This window comes from Trachypithecus francoisi, unplaced genomic scaffold (assembly GCF_009764315.1).
Source record: "Trachypithecus francoisi isolate TF-2019V2 unplaced genomic scaffold, Tfra_2.0 Lachesis_group11, whole genome shotgun sequence".
Lineage (NCBI taxonomy): Eukaryota > Metazoa > Chordata > Mammalia > Primates > Cercopithecidae > Trachypithecus > Trachypithecus francoisi.
The window spans coordinates 26180887-26207946 of NW_022681456.1; the positions used below are offsets into that span (position 1 = coordinate 26180887).

The 27060-nt window shown below is 41.1% G+C and overlaps 1 protein-coding gene across 2 annotated transcripts in view; it reads left to right on the forward strand.

The window, feature by feature from the left end:
- Positions 1-3677: 3677 nt before the first annotated feature.
- The window catches only part of CRY1 (cryptochrome circadian regulator 1), a 112094-nt gene continuing 88711 nt past the window's right edge, over positions 3678-27060 (forward strand). For both annotated transcript variants that reach the window (XR_004439612.1, XM_033220773.1), the window contains exon 1: positions 3678-4747. Coding sequence is in view for 1 of the 2 variants with exons in the window: in XM_033220773.1 (XP_033076664.1) it covers positions 4590-4747 (158 nt within the window). In the remaining variant the exon portion in view is untranslated. The remainder of the gene's footprint in view (positions 4748-27060) is intronic.

Consider the following 27060-nt stretch of genomic DNA (forward strand, 5'->3'; position numbering starts at 1 on the left):
ATGTCCTCACATTTTAAAACACAATCATACCCTTCCAACAGTCCCCCAAAGTCCTAACTCCTTCAGCTATTAACCCAAAAGTCCAAGTCCAAAGTCTCATCTGAGACAAGGCAAGTCCTTTCCACCTATGAGCCTGTAAAATCAAAAGCAAATTAGTTACTTCTTAGATATAACGGAGGGAGTTACAGGCATTGGGTAAATACACCCATTCCAAATGGGAGAAACTGCCCAAAATGAAGGGGCTACAAGCCCCACGTGAGTCTGAAACCCAATAGGGCAGTCATTATACCTTAAAGTTGCAAAATGATCTCCTTGGACTCTATGTTTCACATCCAGGTCATGCTAATGCAAAAGCTGGGCTCCCAGCTCTTTGGCAGCTATGCCCCTGTGGGTTTGCAGGACACAGCCCCCCCTCAGCTTCTTTCACAGGCTGGTGTTGAGTGTCTGCAGCTTTTCCAGGTGCACAGTGAAAGCTGTCGGTGGATCTACCATTCTGGGGTTTGGAGGACAGTGGCTGTCTTCTCACAGCTCCACTAGACAGTGCCCCAGTGGAGACTCTATGGGGCTCCAACCCTACATTTCCCTTCTGCACTGTCTTAGCAGAGGTTCTCCATGAGAGATCTGCCACCACACAAAACTTCTTCCTGGACATCCAGGCATTTCTATACACGCTCTGAAATCTAGGCAGAAGTTCCCAAACGTGAATTCTTGACTTCTGTGTACCCACAGGCTGAACATCATGTGGAAGCTGCCAAGGCTTGGTGCTTGCACCCTGAAGCCATGGCCCGAGCTGTACCTTGGCCCCCTTTAACCACAGCTGGAACACAGGGCACCAAGTCCCAAGGCTGCACAAAGCAGCAAGACCCTGAGCCTGGCCCACAAAACCATTTTTTCCTCCTAGGCCTCTGGGTCTGTGATTGGAGGGGCTGCTGTGAAGACCTCTGACATACCCTGGAGACATTTTCCCCATTGTCTTGGGGATTAACATTTGGGTCCCGGTTACTTAGGCAAATTACTGCAGCTAGCCTCAATTTCTCCTCAGAAAATAGGTTTTTCTTTTTTTTATCATATTGTCAGGCTGCAAATTTTCCGAACTTTTATGCTTTGCTTCCCTTTTAAACATAAGTTCCAATTCCAAATCATATTATTTGTGAATACATAAATGAATACTTTTAACAGCACTCAAGACACCTGTTGAATGCTTTGCTGCTTTGAAATTTCTTCTGCCAGATATCCTAAATCATCTCTCTCAAGTTCAAAGTTTCATAGATCTCTAGGGCAGGGGCAAAATGCCACCAATCTTTTTGCTAAAACATAGCAAGAGTCACCTTTATTCCAGTTCCCAAAAAGATCATCTCCATCTAGGACCACCTCAGCCTGGACTTCATTGTCCATATCCCTATTAGCATTTTAGTCAAAGCCATTCAACAAGTCTCTAGGAAGTTCCAAACTTCCCCACATTTTCCTGTCTTCCTATGAGCCCTCCAAACTGTTCCAACCTCTGCCTGTTACCCAGTTCTAAAGGTGTTTCCACATTTTTGGGTACCCTTATAGCAGCACCCCACTCCCAGTACCAATTTACAGTATTAGTCTGTTCCCATGCTGCTAACAAAGACACACCCGACACTGGGTAATTTATAAAGGAAAGAAGTGTATTTGACTCAGTTCAGCATGGCTGGGGAGGCCTCAGGAAACTGATCATCATGGTAGAAGGGGAAGCCAACAAGTCCTTCTTCACATAAAGGCAGCAAGGAGAAGCGCTAAGCAAAAGGGGGAAAAGCCCCTATAAAACCATCAGATCTTGTGAGAACTCACTCACTATCAAGAGAATAGCATGAAGGTAACTGCCCCCATGATTAAATTACCTCCCACTGGGTCCCTCCTACAACACGTGTGGATTATGGGAACTACAACTGAAGATGAGATTTGGGTGGGGACACAGCCAAACCATGGCATTCATATATATAATTTAAAAAGTATTCTTACAGAACCAAAGAAAGGCTGGTATATACTTCTTGTGGCAACAGAAACAGAAGTAGGGAAGACTATTCAGACAGATTGGCGCTCTAGAGTATTGAATTTACTTTATTGCTGCATTACTTTGCTAGGGCTGTTGTAAAAAAGTATCACAAATTGGGAGGCTTAGAACAACAATAGGAACTAACTGTCTCATAGTTCTAGAGGCCAGAAGTCCAAAATCAGGGTGTCAGCAGTGCCACAGCCCTGTGAAGGTGTTAAGAAAGGATCTGTTCCAGGCCTTTCTCCTAGCTTCCAGTAGTTCCTTGACTTGTGGCAGCACAACTCCAATCTTTACATGGTATTTTCCTTGCATATATATATATATATATTTGTGTCTAAATTTCTCCATTGTATGAGGCCACCAATCACACTGGATTAGGGTGCACCCTAATGACCTCATCTTAACTTGAGAATGTACAAAGACCTTATTTCCATATAAGGCCACATTTATAGTCACTGAGGGTTATATGAATTTTGGGGACACACAATCAACAGGTAAGAATTGCCATCTCCTTCTTTCTCTTAACGTTGCCAAACACGCTGGTGGCCAACAGTACTCACTCACTCATTCATTCATTCATTAAATAAACATTTGCCTACATCAGGCTCTGTTCTGGTGTTGATGCAAAAAATAAAACCAAAACAAAACTGAATACAGACCCTGTCCTTGAGAAATCACACTTCGGAGGGAATTGAGTTGGTATTGCTAGGTATGGGCACTTTTCAACTAATTTTCACAGTAGTGTGATAAGTGATGTATCAGAAACATACGTGGAGAACCCAGGGAGGTCCTAAATTTGCCCTAGGGATCAGGAATACTTTCAGAAGTTAGTTATTATTTCATCGGAGTCTAAAGGGGTGTGTAGAAATATCCCAGGTAGCTCAAAGGCGGTTATCTTGAGTACTGGATTCCAAAGAAGAGTATTTTATAGAGGAAAAAACAGCAAAGGTTAAGAGACAAATTGTAAACCCCAAGAGGGCTGGGGTCCGTGTCTATTTTATTAAGTATCTCCTGTATCTCTAGTGCTTTGAACAGGGCTTAGTTCACTCAAAAAGTAATCACTGAATGAATTTAAGGGCATCACATATCTAGGGGATGGCATGGCCTGCAGTTTACTGTCGCTGGAAAAGTAGACAAACGTCCAGTCTCAAAGAGACCGGTAAACTACATTAAATGTAACAGATTAAGGGTGAAACGTTGATGATATATATCGCTAGTATTAAAAAATTCCAGGAAGTCCAGGAATGCCTGGCATCCGTCCTGCCAATTACCCTTTTCCCCAGAGCATGTACAAGTACAAGGAGGAGGAGGCACCCAAGGGCCAGGAGAGTGGAGGGGCACAGCTCCACAATCTCCAAAGTAGGGTTCTCTGGCAAGCACATGGTTTGGCCTTGAAATCTACGTGGAGCCTCCCACTCTCCTCCTTCCACTCCATCCTCCCCTCACTCTCCGCCCGACTCCACCTTTGGCTCCTGAAAGACACCGGACAATTTCCAGGCCTTCCCCATATCCCACGGGAGGAATCACCGAGCGCGCTCCTTACCCCCTGGAACGCAGCGAGAGCGCACGCGCGCCTCCCTGAGCAGCGCGCGCGCCCGCGAGCTCCCCGCAGCCCCGTGCTCATCCGGGTCTCAGCGAGCCTCGGCCAATAGTGCCCGCTCACGGCCCCCTGGGGGCGGGGCTAAGCCTTCCCTCACAAGGGGCCTGTGGTCAACACGATTTGCCTCCAAGGGGCGGCCTTCCAGTCGGCACAGGAAAGGGGCGAAGCCAGTGAGCTCAGCATGTGGGCGAGGGTCAACAGTTCTGGGATCAAGCGGCTGCCGCCCCTCCAAAAGCGACCAAAGCGCGAGCAGATTCCCCCTCCGAGTCAGTGTAGTAAACACACTTCAGAAACGTGAGGTGCCGGTGGTCACGTGGGGAGAGTGTCTTCCAATGAGGAGCCGGGGGCGGGGCCGAGGCCGCTGACGCGGCGGCGGCGGCAGAGTCACCCGGGCAGCCTCGGGACCGGTCACCGGCCGGCAACCGTCCAGCAGCCTCGACCACCGCCTCTCGCCTCCGTCCCTGGTCTTTTCTTCTGGGCCGAGAGACAGCGTCGCTGACAGGGGCTCATTCCCCTTCGGTTCTCCTCGGTGACTCACCTCGGGCGGGCCGTTTTGTCTTTAGGAGCCGCCTTGGTGGGGCGAGGTTTCCGTGACGAACCTCCTGGGGCCGTCCGTGCCAGCTCGGGCCGTCGTGGCTGCTCGAGCTCGTGGAATTTGCTCAGGCTCCGGAGATCCGAGGCCCTTGAAGTTATGCGTCGCCTCCAGGAGGTTGCGGCGGGCGCGGGCTCCTAAAGGGCGTCAAACCCGGACTCCGCCGACTGGGCAACCTCCATTCATCTTCTCACTGCGCCTCCAGCGCCCCCGCCTTCTCCAGTCCCCTCCTTGGAGTCATTTTTTCCTGTCCCCCCTCTACCGCCCTTTCCTTACTCCCCGGGTGAGGCTATTCTCTTGGAAGCGAAGGTGTCGGCTATGAGCCGGAGCCTCGTTCCTTGAATTTCTCCGTGGAGGACCCGCCGCGCGCCCCCGGCATGGGGGTGAACGCAGTGCACTGGTTCCGAAAGGGGCTCCGGCTCCACGACAACCCCGCCCTGAAGGAATGCATTCAGGGCGCCGACACCATCCGCTGCGTCTACATCCTGGACCCCTGGTTCGCCGGCTCCTCCAACGTGGGCATCAACAGGTGGCGGTGAGTCACAAGCCCGTGGGAAATGGATTTGGGTGTTTAATGAGTCTGATGTTAATGAATTCCATGCGATCCGCCAAATCTGAGAATTTAGACGTGGGACTGCCTTCCTTATACCGCTAACGAATTGTAGGTGCCCTAAGTATTAAATAGAATTGACTTAATAGTTCTCTGGCCAGGGAGTACTGACGATCTGAAACACTCGGCCTTCATCAGTGAGTTAGTTATGTCTTTCTGTGCTAACGGGAGCTCTTCCCCTGAATTTGTGGAGAATTCTTAGTGCTGGAGTTAAAGAAACACCCTTCCTGTCCTTAGTGGCCTGTGTATATGGATTCCCTTGGGCTGTTTGTGGCATTCGAAAGGATTGTGATGTTTCCTGTTTACGTTTGTGTCTAGGTAACTCATAGTATGGAGAAAAATCATTCATTCAGTACAGCTGGCTCCAGATCCAATTTTCTTCCACCTTGAGGTTACTGAGGGAAAAGCAAGGGAAACAGCATTATTTGGTTTCTCTGCTCGGCTCTTTTTCTCAACTCCTCCTTGTGGTTGCCGAGACAAAGCACAGTTTTTCTTTCTAGGCAAGTTGTAGTCCTTCTAGGGATCAGAGCACAAAGAAATCTTAGAGATGCTTTATAATCTTTTCCTGAAACACCGGGCTACGTGATCGTTGGGCCCCCTGGTGGAAATGAAAGCATTAGCTCAACAGAGAGACTCTTGATCACTTACCAATGTAATGTGCCAGGCACTGATTTAAATGCTAGGGATATAGCAGTGAGTGAAAGACAAAAAGTCATGTCTTCAAGCAGAAAGTAAAATATGTAGTAGTTTAGGTGGTAAGTGTTGTGGAGAAAAATACAGCAGAGTAAAGGGATAAAGAATACAAGGGTAGGGATGATAGGGATGAGGTTGCAGTTTTAAATATGATGATCAGGGGAAAAGTCACAGAGAAGGTGACAGTTGAGCATACCTGAAGGAGGTGGTGGGATGCAGATATCTAGGGGAAGACCATTCCAGGCAAAGAGAGGAGTAAGGGAAAAGGCAGAGATACGCTTGACCTTTGGAAAGAACAGCAGAAGAATCCAGTATGACTGGAGCAGAGTAAGTGAGGGAAAAATAGTAGACAATGAGGTCAGAGTTGACTTAGGGCCAGATTGAAGAGAGCCTTATAAGCAGTTTTCAGAATTTGGGTTTTTACTCAGTGAAGTGGGAATAATTGCAGGATTATGAGCAGAGAAGTAATGTGATCTGACATAAGTTTGAAAAATAATTTTTCTGCTTGTGGTTCTGAGAACAAATCTGAGAATTTCTCTGCTTGTGGTTCTGAATTGGGGAGTGGAGGTGGACAAGAAGCAGGAAGTTCAATTAAGAAGCTGTTGGCATTCATCCAGGTGAGAGATGAGAATGGCTTGAATCATAGTGATAATTGTGGATGTGGTGAGAAATAAACAGATGCTGGCTATGTTATGAAGGCAGAATACACAGTATTTGTTGGCAGATTGGATATGTATTGTGAGAAAGAAAAGGGGTTAGGCTGGGCACGGTGGCTCATCCCAGTAATCCCAGCACTTTGGGAGGCTGAGGCCGGGAGTTCAAGACCAGCCTGGCCATCATGGCAAAACCCTGTCTCTGTTAATACTGAAAATATAAAAATTAGCTGAGCACGGTTGCGCATGCCTGTAATCTCAGCTGCTCAGGAGGCTGAGGCATGAGAATCACATGAACCTAGGAGACGGAGGTTGCAGTGAGCTGATATCGTGCCACTGCACTCCAGCCTGAGTGACAGAGTACTCTGTCTCAAGAAAAAAAAAAAAAAAGGAGTTATAGTTTGGTGCTATATAAAAAGCACCGAAATTCAGTGCTTTTTATGTAGTAGCAGCTTACTGTTTGAGAAAATTTTTGGCTTGAGAAACTGGAAGGATGGGGCCTCAATTTGCTAAGAAAGTGAAGCCAGCTGGAGAAGCCATTGGGAGGGTGATTGGAGTTCTCTTCCATTAAGTCATTAAGTTTGAGATATATTTTACACATTCAAATGGAGATAGCAAACAGGCAGTTGGATATGTCTGGAGCTGCAGACAGAGATCCAGGCAGGAAGTATAAATTGGAGAATTCATGAGTTTATAGATAATATATAAAGCCATGTATTCATCCATCTATTTATTGAACAAATATTTGTCAAGCACTTACTATATGTCAGGCACTGTTTTAGGTGCAAGGGATCCAGTATAAACAAAACAGTCCCCAATGCTCACCCTGTTGGAGCTACATTCTGGTGGAGCCATGAGACTGAGAGCATTAAGAAAATGAGATAGACAAGAGATGCAAGTGGTGCAAGGGCTGAACCTTGAATACTCTTAATGTTTATAAATTGTGGAGCTGTGAAAGAACCAGCATATGAGACTGCAAAGGAGCCACTAGTAATGTAAGAAGAAAACCGAGAAGAGTATGGTGTCTTAGAAGCCAAGTAAAGAAAGTATTTTGGCCAGGCATGGTGGTTCATACCTGTAATCCCAGCACTTTGGGAGGCTGAGGCAGGCAGATCACTTGAGGCCCGGAGTTTGAGACCAGCCTGGCCAATATGGCAAAACTCTGTCTCTGGTAAAAAAAAAAAAAAAAAAAAAAAAAAAAAAAAAAAAAACATGAAAAAATCAGCTGGGCGTGTGGCACCTGCCTGTAATCCCAGTTACTCAGGGAGGCTGAGGCAGGAGAATCACTTGAACCCAGGAGGCAGAGGTTGCAGTGAGCCGAGATCGTGCCACTGCACTCCAGCCTGGGCAATAGAGCCAGACTCTGTCTCAAAAAAAAAAAAAAAAAAAAAAAAATAGAAGGAAGGAAAGTATTTCAAGGAAGAGAGAGTGTTTTACTTATGTCAGATGCTACTGATAGGTCAAGTAAGATGAGAACTGAAAAATAAAAATTGGATTTAGCAATTTGAAGTCATTTGGAATTTTATCTGGAGTGGTTTTGGTAGTGTCAGAGGCAAAAGTCTTTTTGGAATCACTCATAGTACCAAATTCAGTGCTTTTTATACAGTAGTAGCTCAATTACTGTTTGCTGAATATAGTGATATCTTAGAGTCAATAATTTTATATTTAAACAGCTTTATTAATTTACTTATTGACTATGGGATAATGCCCAAATTCCTTAGCCTGGCAAGATCTACCTTTTGGCTTATGTATTTCATTTTCTACTGTTTACAATATGTGATTTCAACTCTGGGGGGGAAAACCTTCTTAGTTTACTTTAGAAGCTATCTTGTATTTTCTTCGATCAACACTTTTTAGACTTTTGGATTTAACAGAAAAGCAAAATTTTAAATAGTTATTTTACTTAATAAGCACATTAAACAAAACTACTTTTTTATATTGCCATCCTTTCGTTTAAAAAGGATGTTTTAATACTTAAAAAAAAAGTTTGGCTGAGCTCAGTGTCTCATGCCTGCACTCCCAGCTACTCAGGAGGCCGAGGCAGGAGAATCACTTGAGCCCAGGCATTGGAAGCTACAGTGAGCTATGAATGGGCTACTGCACTCCAGCCTGGGTGAAGACAGACCCTATCTCTTAAAAAACAAACAAAGAAACAACAACAACAAAAAATTTGAAGGACATTGTCTCAGAATAAAATTTTTTGATTTGGATAAATTTACAAGCTTTATGAAAATTCAAATCTCTTAGAAAAATTATCCTATACAAAAACTTATATACTAATGTTCACAGAAGCATTATTCATAACAGCCAAAAAGTGGAAACAACCCAAATGGCCATCAATTGGTGAATGGATAAACAAAATATGGTATATCCATATAATGGAATATTATTTGGCCATAAAAAGGAATGAAATACTGATACATGCTACAACATGTGTGAATGAACCTTGAAAAACAAACTAAATGAAAGAAGCCAGTCACAAAATTCCATGTATTATATGATTCTGTTTTTATGGAATGTCCACAGTGGGCAAATGTATACAGACAGGAAGCAGATTAGTGGCTCCTTAGGACTGGGGAAGCTGGGAAGTTGGTAGGTGATAGCTAAGGGGCACAAGGTTTCTTTTTGAGATGATGAAACTGTTCTAGAAGGTGATGGATGATTGTACAACTCTGTACTTGTCTGGGATGATTAGCAGTATTCTGAACTCTTACACCACTTTTTGTTGTTGCTTCTCACATCACTCTTAGCATTTGCTGCCCTCATTTGTGAATGTTAGTATTGTTTTATTAATAGTTTGTTTGAGCTGCTGTAACAAAACACCTTTAGACTAGGTAGTTTATAAACAACAGGAGTTTATTTCTCACAGTTTTTGAAGATGTCCAGAATCAAGGCACCAGCAGATTCAGTGTCTCTGCTGAATAGATGATGCTGTCTCTGTTTTCTCACATGGCGGAAGGGGTGAAAAAGTTCCTGTAGCCCTTTTTATAAGAGCACTCCCTTAGTCTGTTTGTATTATTATAAAGGGATACCTGAGCGTGGGTAATTTATAAAGAAGAGAGGTTTACTTGGTTCATAGTTTTGCAGGCTTTACAGAAGCATGGCATCAGCCTCTGATTCTGGTGAGGACCTCAGAAAGCTTTTACATGATGGAAGGGGAAGTGCAGCTGGCATATCACATGGCGAGAGAGAGAAGGGAGGGGTACCAGCCTCTTTTAAACAATTAGTTTGTTCTGTTAATAGAGTGAGAAATCACTGATTACATGATAGCACCGAGCCATTCATGAGGGATCTTATCTCATGTTCCAGACACCTCTCAACTCCAACACTGGGGATAACATTTTAACATGAGATTTGAAGAGGGCAAATATCTCTATCACTTCACTTCTAGCTCCCCAAATCTCTTGTAGTATTATTATTATTATTATTATTATTATTTTTGAGATGGGGTGTCACTCTGTTGCCCAGGCTGGAGTGCAGAGGTGGGATCATGGCTCACTGTAGCCTTAACCGCCTGGGCTCAAGCAGTTCTGCCACTTTAGCCCCCCAATTAGCTGGAACCACAGGCATGCATTACCATGGCCAGGTAATTTTTTTATTACTCATAGAGGTGAGATCTCACTAGGTTGCCTAAGCTGTCTCATACTCCTGAGCTAAAGCAATTCTCCTGCCTCAGCCTCCGAAAGTGCTGGGATTATAGGTGTAAGCCACTGCGCCCACCCTCTTGTCTTTTTTCTGTTGTCAAATATAATCATCTCTTTCAAAGTCCCCAGAAATCTTAACTAGTTTTAGCATCAACTTAAGTCTTATCCAAGACTCAAGGCAAGTTCATTATAGCTATGAGCCTGTAAGATCAAAAACAAGTTATTTACTTTTAAGATACAATGGTGGAACAGACATTGGGTAAACATTTTCATTTTAAAAGGGAAAACTTGACCAACAAAAAGGGACCCACCCATGTCTGAAACCTAGTAGGGCAGATATTAAAGCTGTAAAATAATCTGTCTTGACTCATGTCCCATAACTGAGCACACTGGTCCAAGAGGTGGGCTCTTGAAGCCTTGGGCAGCCCCATCTCTATGGCTTGGTTGGGCAGACCATATGGCTTCTTTCACGGATTGGAGTCTAATGTCTGTCACTTTTCCAGGCTGAGGGTGTATGCTTTTTTCATCCAAAGGATTATTTTAATCTTTCCACTTCCTCGCTTTCCACTCCCTCCCACATCCTGAGCACACTGGTCCAAGAGGTGGGCTCTCAAAACCTTGGGCAGCTGCATCTCTATAGCTTGGTTGGGCATAGCCCACATGGCTGTTCTCATGGATTGGAGTCTAATGTCTGTCAACTTTTCCAGGCTGAGGGTGTATGCTGTTTACATCCAAAGGATACTTTTGATCTTTCCCCTTCCTTCCTTCCTTTCCTTCCTTCCTTCCTTCCTTCCTTCCTTCCTTCCCTCCTTCCTTCCTTCCTTCCCTCCCTTCCTTCCCTTCCTTCCCTCCTTTCCTTCCCTCCCTTCCTTCCCTTCCTTGCCTTCCTTCCTTCCTCTTTCTCTTTTAGTCTCTTTCTCTCTCTTTTTCATAACAGTATTTAACACATTTGACCACACCTTTCTCTTTTTCTCTTGGCTTTAGACTGCCACCACTGTGGGGCCTGGAGGGCAGTGCCCCTGTTCCCACTGCTCTGCTGGGCAGTGCCCCAGTGAGTTCTCTCTGGGGACTCTAACCCCACATTTCCCCTTGGCACTAGCCTAGTAGAATCTCTCTGTAGGAGCTCTGCCGTGGCAGGCTTCTGCCTGGGCACCCAGACTTCTTGACATATCTTGTGAAATCTAGGCGGAAGCTGCCAAGCTTCCATGGATCTTGTATTCTGTATACCTGCAGACTTAACACCACTTGGAAACCATCAAGGCCTATGGCTGGCACCCACTGGAGTAGCAGTCCAACCAGTACCTGGGGCCTTTTGAGCCCTGGCTGCAGCCAGAACCTGGGGAGTAGCATCTCAAGACAGCACAAGGCAGCAATACCCTGAGCCTGGCCTCCCAAAACATTTTGCCTGAGGAGATCTCTGAGCCTGTGGTGGAAGGGGTAGCCTTGATTTCTGGAATGTCTTGGGGGCTTTTCCCCATTATCTTGACTGTTAACAACTGGCTGGTTAGTTTGGATTTCTCTCCTGAAAACTTCCCTCTACCACATAGTCAGGTTGTAAATTTTTCAAATTTGTATGCTCTGTTTTCTCTTGATTATTAGCTTTAACTTTGTCTTGTTTTGAACTCCCATATCTGATAGTAGGCTGTTAGAAGCAGCCATGTCACCTTTTGAATGCTTTGTTGTTTAGAAACTTTTTTTTGCCAGGTAGCTTAAGTCATTACTCTTAAGTTCAGCCTTTTACAAAGTCCTAGGCATGGATACAGTGTAGCCAAGTTTTTTGTTACAAGCATAACATATAATGTGGCCAATTTTTTGTTTAGTTTTTAAAAATTTTATTTGAGACTTCATGAACATGGCCTTTACTTTCTATATTTTAATCAGCATTTTTGTCACAACCACTTAACCAGACTCTAAGAAGTTTTAAAGTTTTTCTTGTGTATGAGCTTTTTTGGTTTTGTTTTGAGCTCTCTAAGCTCTTTTAAGCAGCTTTAGTTTTTTTTTTTTTTTTTTTAGTACTTTAAGTTCTGGGATACATGTACAGAATGTGCAGGTTTGTTACATAGGTATACATGTGCCATGGTGGATTGCTGCACCCATCAGTCTGTCATCTAGGTTTTAAGCCCCACATGCATTAGTTATTTGTCCTAATGCTCTCCCTCCCCTTGTCCCCCAACCCCTGACAGGCCCTGGTGTGTGATGTTCCCCTCCCTGTGTCCATGTGTTCTCATTGTTCAACTCCTACTTATGGAGAACATGTGGTGTTTGGTTTTCTGTTCCTATGTTAGTTTGCTGAGAATGATGGTTTCCAGCTTCATCCATATCCCTGCAAAGGACATGAATTCATTCTTTTTTATGGCTGCATAGTATTTCACGGTGTATATGTGCCACATTTTCTTTATCCAGTCTATCATTAATGGGCATTTGGGTTGGTTCCAAGTCTTTGCTATTGTGAACAGTGCCACAATAAACATACGTGTGCATGTGTCACTGTAGTAGAATGATTTATAATCCTTTGGGTATATAACCAGTAATGGGATTACTGGGTCAAATGATATTTCTGTTTCTAGATGCTTGAGGAATCGCCGCACTGTCTTCCACAATGATTGACATAATTTACACTCCTACCAACAGTGTAAAAGCGCTCCTATTTCTTCACATCCTCTCCAGCATCTGTTGTTTCCTGACTTTTTTTTTTTTTTTTTTTTGAGGGGGAGTCTCGCTGTGTCGCCCGGACTGGAGTGCAGTGGCCAGATCTCAGCTCACTGCAAGCTCCGCCTCCCGGGTTTACGCCATTCTCCTGCCTCAGCCTCCCGAGTAGCTGGGGCTACAGGCGCCCGCCACCTCGCCCGGCTAGTTTTTGTATTTTTAGTAGAGACGGGGTTTCACCATGTTAGCCAGGATGGTCTCGATCTCCTGACCTCGTGATCCGCCCGTCTCGGCCTCCCAAAGTGCTGGGATTACAGGCTTGAGCCACCGTGCCCGGCCTGTTTCCTGACTTTTTAATAATCACTGTTCTAACTGGTATGTCATTGTGGTTTTGATTTGCATTTCTCTAATGACCAGTGACAATGAGCTTTTTTTCATATGTTTGTTGACCACATAAATGTCTTTTGAGAAGTGTCTGTTCATATCCTTTGCTCACTTTTTGATGGGGTTGTTTTTTTCCTGTAAATTTGTTTAAGTTCCTTGTAGATTCTGGATATTAGCCTTTTGTCAGATGGGTAGATTGCAAAAATTTTCTCCCATTCTGTAGGTTACCTGTTCACTCTGCAGAAACTCTTTAATTTAATTAGATCCCATTTGTTAATTTTGGCTTTTGTTGCCATTGCTTTTGGTGTTTTAGTCAAGAAGTCTTTGCCCCTGCCTATGTCCTGAATGATATTGCCTAGGTTTTCTTCTAGGATTTTTATGGTTTTAGGTTTTACATTTAAGTCTTTAATCTGTCTTGAGTGAATTTTTGTATATGGTGTAAGGAAGGGGTCCAGTTTCAGTTTTCTGTATATGGCTAGCCAGTTTTCCCAGCCCCATTTGTTAAATAGGGAATCCTTTCCCCATTGTTTGTTTTTGTCAAGATCAGATGGTTGTAGGTGTGTGGTGTTATTTCTGAGGACTCTGTTCTGTTCCACTGGTCTATATATCTGTTTTGGTACCAGTACCATGCTATTTTGGTTATTGTAGCCTTTTAGTATAGTTTTAAGTCAGGTAGTGTGATGCCTCCAGCTTTGTTCTTTTTGCTTAGGATTGTCTTGGCTATACGGGCTCTTTTTTGGTTCCATATGAAATTTAAAGTAGTTGTTTCTAGTTCTGTGAAGAAAGTCAGTGGTAGCTTGATGGGAATAGCATTGAATCTGTTAATTACTTTGGACAGTATGGCCATTTTCACGATACTGATTATTCCTATCCATGATCATGGAATGTTTTTCCATTTGTTTGTGTTGTCTCTTATTTCTTTGAGCAGTGGTTTGTAGTTCTCCTTGAAGAGGTCCTTCACATCCCTTGTAAGTTGTATTCCTAGTTATTTTATTTTCTTTGTAGCAGTTGTGAATGGGAGTTCACTCGTGATTTGACTCTCTGTCTATTATTGGTGTGTAGGAATGCTTGTGATTTTTGCACATTGATTTTGTATCCTGAGACTTTGCTGAAGTTACTTATCAGCTTAAGGAGTTTTGGGGCTGAGACGATGGGGTTTTCTAAATATACAATCATGTCATCTGCAAACAGAGACAATTTGACTTCCTCTCTTCCTATTTGAATATCCTTTATTTCTTTCTTTTGCCTGATTGCCCTGGCCATAACTTCCAATACTATGTTGAATAGGAGTGGTGAGAGAGGGCATCCTTGTCTTGTGCCGGTTTTCAATGGGAATGCTTCCAGCTTTTGCCCATTCAGTATGATATTGGCTATGGGTTTGTCATAAATAGCTCTTATTATTCTGAGATACATTCCATCAATACCTAGTTTATTGAGATTTTTTAGTATGAAGGGGTGTTGAATTTTGTCCAAGGCCTTTTCTGCATCTATTGTGCTAATCATGTGATTTTTGTCATTGGTTCTGTTCATATGATGGATTACGTTTGTTGATTTGTATATGTTGAACCAGCCTTACATCCCAGGGATAAAGTCGCCTTGATCGTGTGGATAAGCTTTTTGACATGCTGCTGTATTCAGTTTGCCAGTATTTTATTGAGTATTTTCACATCGATGTTCATCAGGGATATTGACCTGAAATTAGATTTTTTTGTTGTGTCTCTGTCAGGTTTTGGTATCAGGATGATATTGGCCTCATAAAATGAGTTAGGGAGGATTCCCTCTTTTTCTATTGTTTGGCATAGTTTCAGAAGGAATGGTACCAGCTCCTCTTTGTACTTCTGGTAAAATATGACTGTGAGTCCATCTGGTCCTGGGCTTTTTTTGGTTGGTAGGCTATTAATTACTGCCTCAATTTCAGAACTTGTTATTGGTCTATTCAGGGATGTGACTTCTTCCTGGTTTAGTCTTGGGAGAGTGTTTGTGTCCAGGAATTTATCCATTTCTTCTACAGTTTTTAGTTTATTTGAGTAGAGGTGTTTATAGTATTCTCTGATGGTAGTTTGTACTTCTGTAGGATTAGTGGTGATATCCCTTTATCATTTTTTGTTGCATCTATCTGATTCTTCTTTTATTCTTTATTAGTCTTCCTAGCGGTCTATCAATTTTGTTAATCTTTTCAAAAAACCAGCTCCTGCATTTGTTAATTTTTTGAAGGGTTTTTCGTGTCTCTGTCTCCTTCAGTTTTGCACTGATCTTAGTTATTTCTTGTCTTCGGCTAGCTTTTGAATTTGTTTGCTCTTGCTTCTCTAGTTCTTTTAATTGTGATGTTAGGGTGTTGATTTTAGATCTTTCCCGCTTGCTCATAACGGACATTTAGTGCTATAACTTTCTCTCTTAACATTGCTTTACCTGTGTCCCAGAGATTCTGGTATGTTACCTGTTTGTTCTCATTGGTGTCAAAGAACTTACTTCTGTCTTAATTTCTTTATTTACCCAGTTGTCACTCAGGAACAGGTTGTTCAGTTTCCGTGTAGTTGTGTGGTTTTGAGTGAGTTTCTTAATCCTGAGTTCTAATTTGATTGCACTGTGGTCTAAGAGACTGTTCGTTATGATTTACGTTCTTTGCCTTTGCTGAGGAGTGTTTTACTTCCCATTATTGGTCAATTTTAGAATAAGTGCTATGTGGTGTGAGAAGAATGTATATATTCTGTTGCTTTGGGGTAGAGAGTTCTATAGTTGTCTGTTAGATCTGCTTGGTCCAGAGCTGAGTTCAAGTCCTGAATATCCTTGTTAATTTTCTGTCTCGTTGATCTAGTATTGACAGTAGGGTGTTAAAGTCTCCCACTATTATTGTGTGGGAGTCTAAGTCTCTTTGTGTAGGTCTCCGAGAACTTGCTTTATGAATCTGGGTCCTCCTGTTTGGGGTGCATATATACAGTTAAGATAATTTGCTCTTCTTGTTACATTGATCCCTTTACCATTATATAATGCCCTTGTTTGTCTTTTTTGATCTTTTTTGGTTTAAAGTCTGTTTTATCAGAGACTAGGATTGCAACACCTAAGCAGCTTTAGTTTTAAAGTTTTAGTTTTAACATCCCACTCCTGGTACCAGTTTTTTGTCTTAGTCTGTCCCCATGACTCAAATACCTCTTGCTAGGCTCCATCTCCAATATTAGAGATCAAGTTTTAACATGGGATTTGAAGGGGACAAATATCTAAACTATATCAGGCACGAATCCCTCTCATGACAGTACAATGCACATGACCAAATCACCTTCTAAATGCCCCAGTTCTTAATACTATAGCATTAGGGATTCAGTTTTAACATGAATTTTGGGGGAACACAGACAGACATTCAGACCATAGCAGGGATGTATTCTGTATATAATCTCTCTCCCACTTAACAGATAGTACCTTCCTGAAGAGAAGTTGCCTCTTAAATCAAAATTTTATTTTGTATCCCTATCCATTATAGGCAGTATTATTGGTGCTGGGTATACAGCAGTGAACAAAACAGAAAAAGTTGCTGCCCTATTCCAGTAGGGGGGAAAACAGACAATAAGAAAAAAATAATATATCAGCTGGTAGTAAATTCAATGGAGAGAAATAAAGTAGAATGTGAGAACAGGGACCTAAAAGAAGAGGACACAAGCTATTCATATATCTGGGGAAAGAGCCTTTTTGTGTTCTCCACAGCATAGTGTCTTATACATAGTAGGCATTAAATATTGTTTTAATTTTTCTTATAAATCTAAGGTTTGGGGATGGGACAACTACTTTATGTAATTTATATGTTAATGTCTATCTTAAACTCATAACTTAGAAAAAATTCTCAATGAACAGATTTGTTTACACGTTTGAAGCTATCACATGTAAGCTCTCTTAATTTTCAGTAACCAAATCTATAAATGTGCCTACATCCTTACTAGTTCTTCCTTCTAGTATACAACTTCAGTGGAAGAGATACTGCTGCCTCTTCAAAACGAGTTCCTTCTTCTGTGCTCCATTTCAAAGACTGCTCATTTTTTATATTAATTCTTACCTTTTCTTCTACTTTTTCTTCTTTTTAGGTTGCCTCCAATCAACATTTAAACATGCTTAAGATCAAATTCTGTAAAACATACACAACCTGTAACAACAAAGGAACAGAACTTAGCCTTGACTGTGTTCCACTCCTGCAACTATGAATCTTAGTTTCTTTGTAGCCAATTTCTTGAGCAAAATGTCTAATACAGGCTGACTTCATTTCTTTATATTCTACTTACCCTTGAACCCACTCCAAACTAAGGTGTGTCCAGCTCCACTCCCACCCACTCTACCAAAGCTATTTTTATCCAAAGGATACTTTTAATCTGCCCATTCCCTGACTTTTTTCTTTCTTATTTTTATTTTAACAATGTTTGACACATTTGACCACTTCTTCCCTTGGTTTTATTAGAGGACTTCCTCTTCTCTTGGCTTTATTAGAGGACTCTCCTATGCTTTCCTGCCAGCGCTATTAGTGTTCTTCCTTAGCTTCTCCTTTTCTGTTCAACTTTTAAATGCCTGTGAGGTCTGTGATCTCCACCCTCTTTTCATTTCACATATTTCTAAGCAATCTTATCTCTTCTCATAAAGTCAGTTACCATTTACTCGTCTGTGCCCAGAATTTTCAGGTTAGTGTCTTCAATGCAAATCTCTTTCCTGATCCCCAGATGTGTGTGTGTTTGTATGTATTATATATACCCATTTGCCTGCTTGAATGTATTGTATTACCTCAAACTCAGCTTATCCAAAACAGAGTTCATCTTCATCCTTCTCTATTGCTCAAAAACAAACAAACCCCCAAACTGAATTTTCCTGTGTTTTCTGTCTTCACAAATGATACTTCCATTTACCCATTTGAGTCCTTACTGTGTGGCAATTACTTGCTAATTTCTGTGGATAGCATGGTAGTCAGCAGATAATTTCTCTACCCTCAGGGAGTTTACAGTACAGAGGAAGATTTATTCAGAAATAAAATAGTACAAATATACATTCTTCCCTCTCCCTTGGCTCTTTAGCCCATATCACCATTCTCTTTGCCTAGATTGGTTTAGTAGCTTACAAATCATTGTCCCCCACTTCCCTTCACTAATTCATTCTCTACACAGCAAGTAGAGTGATCTTTTTAAAATTGCAAATTTGGTCATGTCATTTATGCTTTAAAACCTTTTAATGACATTTCTTTACCCTTAGGTTAAAGTTCAAAAAGCCATAGCATGGTTTCAAATCCTTGTATAATCTGGCCCTCTGCTTTTTTCTAGTCTCTGATGATTATTTCACTGAGGCATTTATTTAAACTGAAACTTGAAGTATAAAGTGGATCTTAAGCAAGGCATGGAGGGAAGGGAATTCCAAGCAGAGAGAAGTGAATTCCAGACTGAAGGAATAGCTTAAGGAAAGGCACAGTATTCTGATAGTGGTGAGGAGGCTGATGTAACTGAGTCACATGGTGAATGAAAGGATAGGAGGTGTTATTTAGTACTTTTTTGTTTGCTAGTTCGTTGCCTGAGTCAAACAGGCTTAAGCAGAAAGAAAGTTTATTGGTAGATGTAATTGAATAACCTAAGGGAAACTGGCTTTGGACGTCTCTTGATGCTAGGGCTCAGAAGATGTTACTAGGATCACATTTCTCTTTGCATCTCTGAACTGCCTTGACTTCTCAAACAGGCTGTCCTCTGGTGGCAAAATATAGCAATAACAATGGCATTTACCTCAGCAAAAAGCATACACCGTTGGCCCAGAAGTCTCAGCAAAAGTCTTATGGCACTTCATTAGCTCTTTTGGGCCAGTTTCTGAACTAGTCTTCATGAGTTTATGATTGTCTTAGCTGAAGTGTGCTTTGCTGGTGGAATCAACTTGCCTGAACTGAAATAACTAAGTAGAATGAGTAGGAAGTAGGTGGATACCCTAAAACAACATTGTTGCCTATTATATAAGAACTTGGATAAGTGGGTATAGTTCAGAAAAACTGCCCTTGTTTGGGGAAATACAAATTTAGTAGCTGAGTGAATGTTAGAAGAGAGAGTCAAGATAACAGTTTGGAGACTTTATCAAGAGTTCAAGTGAAAGATAATACAGGCTTGAACAAGGGGAAAGGCTATGAGGAAGGGGAAGATATAAGAGGAAGGCTGTAGAGGTACAGTGAAAAGCTTAGGTGACTGCCTGGAAAACACAGTTTCATAGAGAAGGAGGGTGAGAGAGAAAGTAGAGTGTAAGATCCTCATACTTTGTGCGTCTGTGACAATTAGACATTAAGTTAGGAAACACAGAAATAGACCATATTTAGATGAGGAATAGAGTGAGTTTAGGTTGTTGACCAATTTGAAGCACTGCTAAGATACCAACATGAGAAATGAAGAAAATAGAAATTTAACTCTGGGAATTAGAGACATTGGATCTGTGTATATGGGAATAATTCCTGCATAAGTAATAGATGAAGCATGCCTGGATGAGATTGGATACAGCCATAAAAAGTGATGTTAGTCAAAAGCCCAGTGAAAAAACTCGGTGAATACTATATTTAAGATGAATAGGAGCTGGTGAAGGAGGCAAAAGAGAATCAGAGAATCAGAAAAGAGGATCCAGGAGAGTGCCATATTATGGAAACTGAATGTGGCAAGAGTGATTTTACATTGCACTACAGGAGGCAGGTTAGGATGAGTTTTGACAATTACGTAGGAAAAATTATCAAAGACTTAGAAGTGGAAAAAGGAAATTATTGCATATCTAGAATGCTAGATATTGTTTAGAGGACTCTCTAGGAGTTATATGATTCTGATTAAGGGATATTTGATTGACAAGGCTGTTTTACAACTCCGTAAAAAGGGGTAAAAATTAAGTTGTAGAAAGCTGAAAGCAGTACAAATGTTTTCTGCCCATACCAATGCAAATTATGTTTGTGCCATGAAAATGAATTTTGTAAGTCGAGAAATAGTAAATCAGATTATCATTTTAATCAGTTTTAACACCTTACTTCTTTCTTCCTTAATCAATGAATTAAAATTTTTACCAGATCTTCATTTCATATGTGTATGAGAGTCATGATTTTACTATTTTGAAAATTATACTTTATCTGTTACAAAGACTTTTGGTGAACCTTGAGATAACACGTCAATGTAGGTGTAAGGATAGAAATCAAATTGAATAGGATGTTAACAAAGCTGTGTGTAGCAGGTGAGGGGAGGGGAGTGGGGGAAAGGATTATGGTTGGAATGCGAGGGAGGTTTTTTATGAGAGAGGTAAGAGATGAGCTCAAGGCATAGGTTCTGGACAGGCTGAGGAAAAGTGAATTTTGGTTAGGTAACTAGACTTTTAGTCAAGACAGTATAGTAGATTCACAGGATGATAAATAAGAAATAAAATATATAGATAAGGTGAGGCCTGAATATGTAATTCTTTGAATGACAGACTAAAGTGAGTTTAGGACATCTGACTGTACTAAGACCTACTTTATAATTCCTACTTTCCTATTAATTGGCCGTGGGACTGACCTTGGGTAAATCTCTCTCCCTTCATTTATTCATTCAGGAAAACTTTCAGTGAGAGCCTGTTATCTACCAGGTACTGTGTGAGTCATTGGCAATACAAAGATGAAGGTTATGGTTCTTGCCCATAAGGAAACTTTCACACCGCTAAAGGACAATTAGAACATACAATGTTGAAAAAGACCTCTGTGGAAATCTGCAAAGACAATTGTGAAAGCACAAAGGAGAGACAACTTTAAAGGGGTGGGAAAAGGGGTAAAGATGATGAGTGTGTGCTCTAGAGGCGTGCGTGTGTTTGTTGGGGAGCGCGGGGTGTGAGATATGAGACTGAGAGAGGAATTATTCTAGAATGCTTCTGTAGTAGGCCATTCTTGCATTGCTATAAGAAATACCTGAGACTGAGTTGTGTGTAAAGAAGAGAGGTCTAATTGGCTCATGGTTCTGCAGGCTGCTCAGGAAGCATAGCAGCATCTGCTTTTGGGGAGGACTCAGGAAGGTTACAATCATGGTGGAAGACAAAGGGGGAGCAGGCATGTCACATAGCAAAGGTGGGAGCAAGAGAGTGAGGGGGAGAGGTGCTACATACTTTTAAATGACCAGATTTCATGAGACCTCGCTATTGTAAAGATGGTGCCAAGAGGGATGATGCTAAATAATTCATGAGAAATCTGCACTTTTGATCCAGTCACCCCCAGTAGGCCCCACCTCCAACATTTGGGATTACATTTCAATGCGACATTTGGGCAGGGACACATATCCCAACTAGATCAGCTTCTTGAAGATGCATGTATCAGTGTACTTATATGAAAAGAGAGGTTTTTTTTGTTTTTGTTTTTGTTTTTTTGAGACAGGGTCTTCGTCACACAGGCTGGAGTGCAGTGGCGTGAGTTGAGCTCACTGCAACCTCTGCTTCCTGGGTTCAAGGCGATTCTCATGTCTCAGCCTCCCGAGTAGCTAGTGGGATTACAGGTGTGTGCCACCACTCCTGGCTAATTTTTGTATTTTTAGTAGAGATGGAGTTTCACCATATTGGCCAGGCTGATCTTGAACTCCTGACCTCAAGCTATCTGCCTGCCTCAGCCTCCCAAAGTGCTGGGATTACAGTCATGCACCACCGCATCCAGCCTGAAAAGGAAGTTTCTAAAAAATCTTCTCTTATCTGACACCATTGGAACCTGCAGTTACTTGAAAAAGGATATCATAAAAAAAAAAAAGAAGAAACATAGAAAAGTGTGCATTAATTTGATAGTTTTTGATGTAGGGCTTGATTCCAGGTCTGAGTTCTTTTGCTCACTTCTTTATCCATTTTTATTCTTTAGGTGAGCTCATCTAGTTGCATACTTGAATATCAGATAATTTCCTGTTGTGTATTACCTGCCCTGGCCTCTATCTTGAATGCCAGACTTGCCTATTTAGTGTTTTTACTTGGATTCAAAATAAGCATCTTAAGCTGATTTTGTCCCCATCTCCTCCACCTCCTGTGATTTCTCTATATCACATTAAATGTCAACATTCACCTAGTTCTGCAAAAACCCAGGAGCTACCCCTTCTTTTTGTACTCAAACTTCGTATCTAGTCCTTCAGCAATTGTTAGAGCTTTTTCCTTCAAATTAAATCTCGTATCCATTCAAATAACACCCTCCCACTGCTATCATAATATCCAGGCCACCAGCATTTTTTACAGGATTACTGTAAAAGCCTCCTAAGTTCTCCACTTCCACTTTTGTGCCTGTCTTTCCCATCTGCTCCATGCGGAATTCAGAGTAATATTTTTAAAACCATAGTTAGGTCTGGTGGCTAAATACCTGGCACAAGGTAAGTGTCAATATGTCCTTGTGTATTGAATATATAAATGAGTATTGTTCTGCTGATTTTGCTGATGGAATTTCAAGTTGGCTTTCCTGCATAAATTACACCCGCAGACTGATATTGCCTATCATTCTTTAAAGTTGATTGAAACCTTAAAGACCATGGTGAAGCAAACTGGAATACAGAATTCGTTTATTACATTTTTTTCTTCCCATCTAGTGTAGCTGTCTTATCTACAGATAATTAGACCAACTTTTTTGGTGATTCACCTTTTATCAAGCCTTTTTGAAGCATTCAGTTTCATTTTCTATAAAACACCTTTATTTTTTATATTCTCAGTTTATATAAAATTTAAATTATGTGATTAACATAAGAAGTTCAGCTAGCATAAACATGTTTGAGAAACACAACTGACTCTTCATATGTCTAGAACTTTAACTGATTGGAATAGGAATCGGATGTATTATAAAGCGGTAGCCTATTTTATTTTTGTCAAACTGAAATTAGCCACGTCCATCAGTCAGTATGGCCTCTGTACACTTTGCACAGGGTATAGAAGGCATTTGGTTATTTGTGTGAATTGATAAATTGGAGATCACTAGTAGTTGTTTGGTTTTTTTGGATTGGAGTTTCGCACTTATTGCCCAGGCTAGAGTGCAGTGGCATGATCTTGGTTCACTGCAGCCTCCACCTCCTGGGTTCAAGCAATTCTCCTGCCTCAGCCTCCCAAGGAGCTGGGATTATAGGCCTGCGCCATCACACCCGGCTAATTTTTGTATTTTTAGTAGAGACGGGGTTTCATCACGTTGGCCAGGCTGTTCTTGAACTCCAGAACTCGGGTAATCCACCCACCTCAGCCTCCCAAAGTGCTGGGATTACAGGCATGAGCCATCGAGCCTGGCTTAGTAGTTTTAATATATGTTAACTACATAATTGCCAAGGTCCCTTCTAGTTCTAGAACTGTATGATTTCTGTGATAGTAATACCAAAACGATCACAAGGACAGAAAACCAAACCGCATGTTCTCACTCATAGGTGGGAATTGGACAATGAGAACACTTGGTCACAGGGTGGGGAACATCACACCCTGGGGCCTGTCATGGGGTGAGGGGTTGGGGGAGGGATAACATTAGGAGATATACCTAATGTAAATGATGAGTTAATGGGTGCAGCACACCAACATGGCACATGTATACATATGTAACAAACCTGCATGTTGTGCGCATGTACCCTAGAACTTAAAGTATAATAATAATAAAAGATATAACGGTAGGTTTTTAAAATTTGACATTATAAAATTCATTCTCAAATATTTTTATTTGGTTTGGATTGCATATTTTTAATAATTGGATATTAGGGTTTCCTAGAGATAAAGAAAAATACGCTATTTTTAAAAAAGAGGACTCTATTGACTGTAGTTACTTTTGCCATTTTTATCTTATCCTATCTCTGTCTTCTCAATAGCAACAACAACAACAAATTAAATATCTAAATGACGTATATTTTTTAGTTTTCTTGTTTTATGTGATATAGGCTAGCAGGAGTTAAAAGGCTCTAATAGAATCAGTTAATATTAAATTACTGTGCTACAGTATATATGTCTTAGAGAATGTGCTGCCAAGCCTTTCATTGGTATTATGTATGGTATGGGGTCAGATTCTAATTTTGAGGTTAAAATACCTTTTTTAGTTGTCTGGCTTAGTGTTAATATTTTTTGTAATGGGGCATAATTTGGGGGTAATGTGGGAATAGAAAGGAAAGATTGAATGAAAGGAAGATAATTAAAAGGAAGAATAACCATCAGAGTTGAGTGACATGTAGGTTTTTGGAAAAGGAGGAGTCACTGATTATATTTTGAGATCCCAGGAAGAGACACATAACAAAGTCAAAAGGAACTAGTTTAGTGCACTACCGCTTCATATCCACCAAGATGACTATTATTAAAAAAATTTTAAAAAGGAAAGTAAGTGTTGGTGAAGATGTGGAGAAATTGGAACCCTCATACATTGCTGGTGAGAGTATAAAATAGTACAACTACTGTAGAAAAATTTGGCAGTTCCACAAAAAGTTAAACATAGAATTACCAGCAATATCACTCGTAGAATTCCAAAAGAATTTAAAGCAGGCATTCTAACAAAAACTTGTACATGAATGTCCATAGCAGCACTATTCATAATCACCAAAAGGTGGGAACAACCTGAATGTCTGTTGACTGATGTATGGATAACAAAATGTGGTCTGTTCACATGATGGAACCATAAAAAGAAATGAGATACTACAATATGGATGTCAAAAATACTCTAAGTGAAAGAAACCAGACACCAAAGATGACATATTATAGGATTCCATTTATATGAAACATCCAGAACAGGTGAATTCATAGAAACAGAAAGCAAATTAGTGGTAGCCAGGGGCAGGGGGAAAAATAGAGAGTGATTGCTTAATGGGTACAAGGTAATGAGTTTCCATTTGTGTTACAAATGTTTTGGAACTAGATAGAGGTGATAGTTGCAGAGCATTATCAGTGTACTATATGCCACTGAATTGTACATTTTAAAATTACTAATTTTGGGCTGGACGCGGTGGCTTATGCCTGTAATCTCAGCACTTTGGGAGGCTGACAAGGGTGGATCACTTGAGGTCAGGAGTTTGAGACCAGCCTGGCCAACATGGTGAAACACTGTCTCTACAAAAAAATACAAAAATTAGCTGGGCATGGTGGCACATGCCTGTAGTCCCAGCTACTCAGGAGGCTGAGGCAGGAATTGCTTAAACCAAGGAGGCGGAGGTTGCAGTTAGCCGAGATCGTGCCACTGCGCTCCAGCCTGGGCAAAAGAGTGAGACACTGTCTCAAAAAATATATATTAATTTTGTATTATATGTATTATAATTTTATCTCAAAAAATTGTAATCAAACAATTTCCCTATATATCAGAGATTGGCAAACTTTTAATGTAAAGGGCCAAATGATAAATATTTTAGGTTTTTCAGGCCATATGATCTCTCTCTCAGCTACCCGCCTCCCCTATTACAGCATGAAACTAATTAGGATGTCTGTGTTCCAATAACACTTTATTTACAAAGAAGACAGTGAGCTGGCTTGACCCGTAGTTGGCTGGCCACTTGCTGCATATAAGCAACCAGTTAGCAAATATAACAGGAAGAAAAATTATGTGTATAATAGCAACAAAGAGAAATACAACAATCCAGAGATAAATTCAGATACAAAGAGAATGATGATTGGATCTTGTTCTCTACTGAAGCTTTTGTTCTTATGGAATAGGAATGGACTGCCTCATGGCCCACGGAACATCCTCAGTTGAGAACATCTGTCAAGGGTTCAACAAAGAGTACAGTTTGAAGCTTTCTAGTGAGAGAAGGAAGGAAACCTATAAATTAGCATTCAGTCAGTTTCAAGAATTCAGCCTTGTCACAGACTCCTGCTCGTTGTCTTCCTTCTCCTCTCCCCTACGCTTTTCCAACACCTTCTTCCCGTAATTAACCTGCAGTCTGGTATCTTTCTGTATAGATTGTTATTTTCTCCTAGTCATGGAAGGGCCTGTTTTCCAAATGTCTCAGATTTAAAATGTGAAAAACAAAACTATAAATATAAAAGTAGTAGAAGAAAACTAAGGAAGTTTTTTTGTTTGTTTGTTTTTGTTTTTGTTTTTTGTTTTTTGCCTTTGAAATGAGAAGGTCTTTCTAACATGCAATCCTAAAATCAAAAAGAAAAGATTGGGAACTTTAGATAATCGTAGAAGTTGTGCATGCCAGTATCACCATATCATATAGAAAATCTAAAGACAACATCCCAAGGGATAAAAGGGAGTCTATGTGATGAAATTTGATTTCCTTAATATGTAAAGTTCTCTTGTATATCAGTGAATTATAAGTTACAGTAGATTGTACTTTTTGTCAATATGGAGTCGATACTATAGACTAAGGGCTGGCAACTTTTTCTTGAAGAGTTAGACAGTTAATATTTTCAGCTTTGTGAGCCACAAAGGTCTCTGTCTCATATTCTTCTTTTTTTATGTAGCCCTTAAAAATTAAAAGTGTTTCTTAACTTGTGGGCTATACAAAAACAGGCCACAGGTCAGATTTGTCCTATGGGCCATAGTTTGCAAATGCTTCTGTAGACTATTTCCTATTTCTTTTATTGAGTCCTTTTGAGAGACCAAGATGGGAGGATTGCTTGAGTCCAGGAGTTCAAGACCAGCCTGGGCAATGTAATGAGACTCAGTCTCTTCAAACAAACAAACAAATACACAAATAAATAAAATTAGCTGGGTGTGGTGACATGTGCCTGGGAAGCTGAGGTGGGAGGATCGCTTGAGCGTGTGAGGTTGAGATTGTGGTGAGCCATGATCTCCAGTGCCGCTGTACTCCAGCCTGGGCAACAGAGCAAGACTCTGTTTTAAAAAAGCAAAAACAAAACAAACAGCAACAACAACAACAAAATTAATCTAGGCTAGGCACAGTGGCACATGCCCGTAATCCTGGGCAATTTGGGAGACTGAGGCGGGTGGATGTCTTGAGCTCAGGAGTTTGAGACCAGCCTAGGCAATGTGGCAAAACCCCATCTCTTAAAAAATGCAAAAATTAGCCGGGTGTGGTGGCACATGCCTGTAGTCCCACGTAGTCTCAGCTACTTAGGGAGCTGAGGCAGGAGGATCACTTGCACCTGGGAAGTCAAGGCTGCAGTGAGCTGAAATTGTGCCACTGCACTCCCTCCTGGGTGACAAAGTGAGACCCTGTCTTTAAAAAAAAAAAAAAAACTTAATCTACCATCTAGAAGTAACCATCTTAAACGTTATATAAATCATTCCGGGTATCTCTATGCACATTTAAAGATGAAAGGATGAATGGATATAGATAAATGAAGATGGGATCATATTATA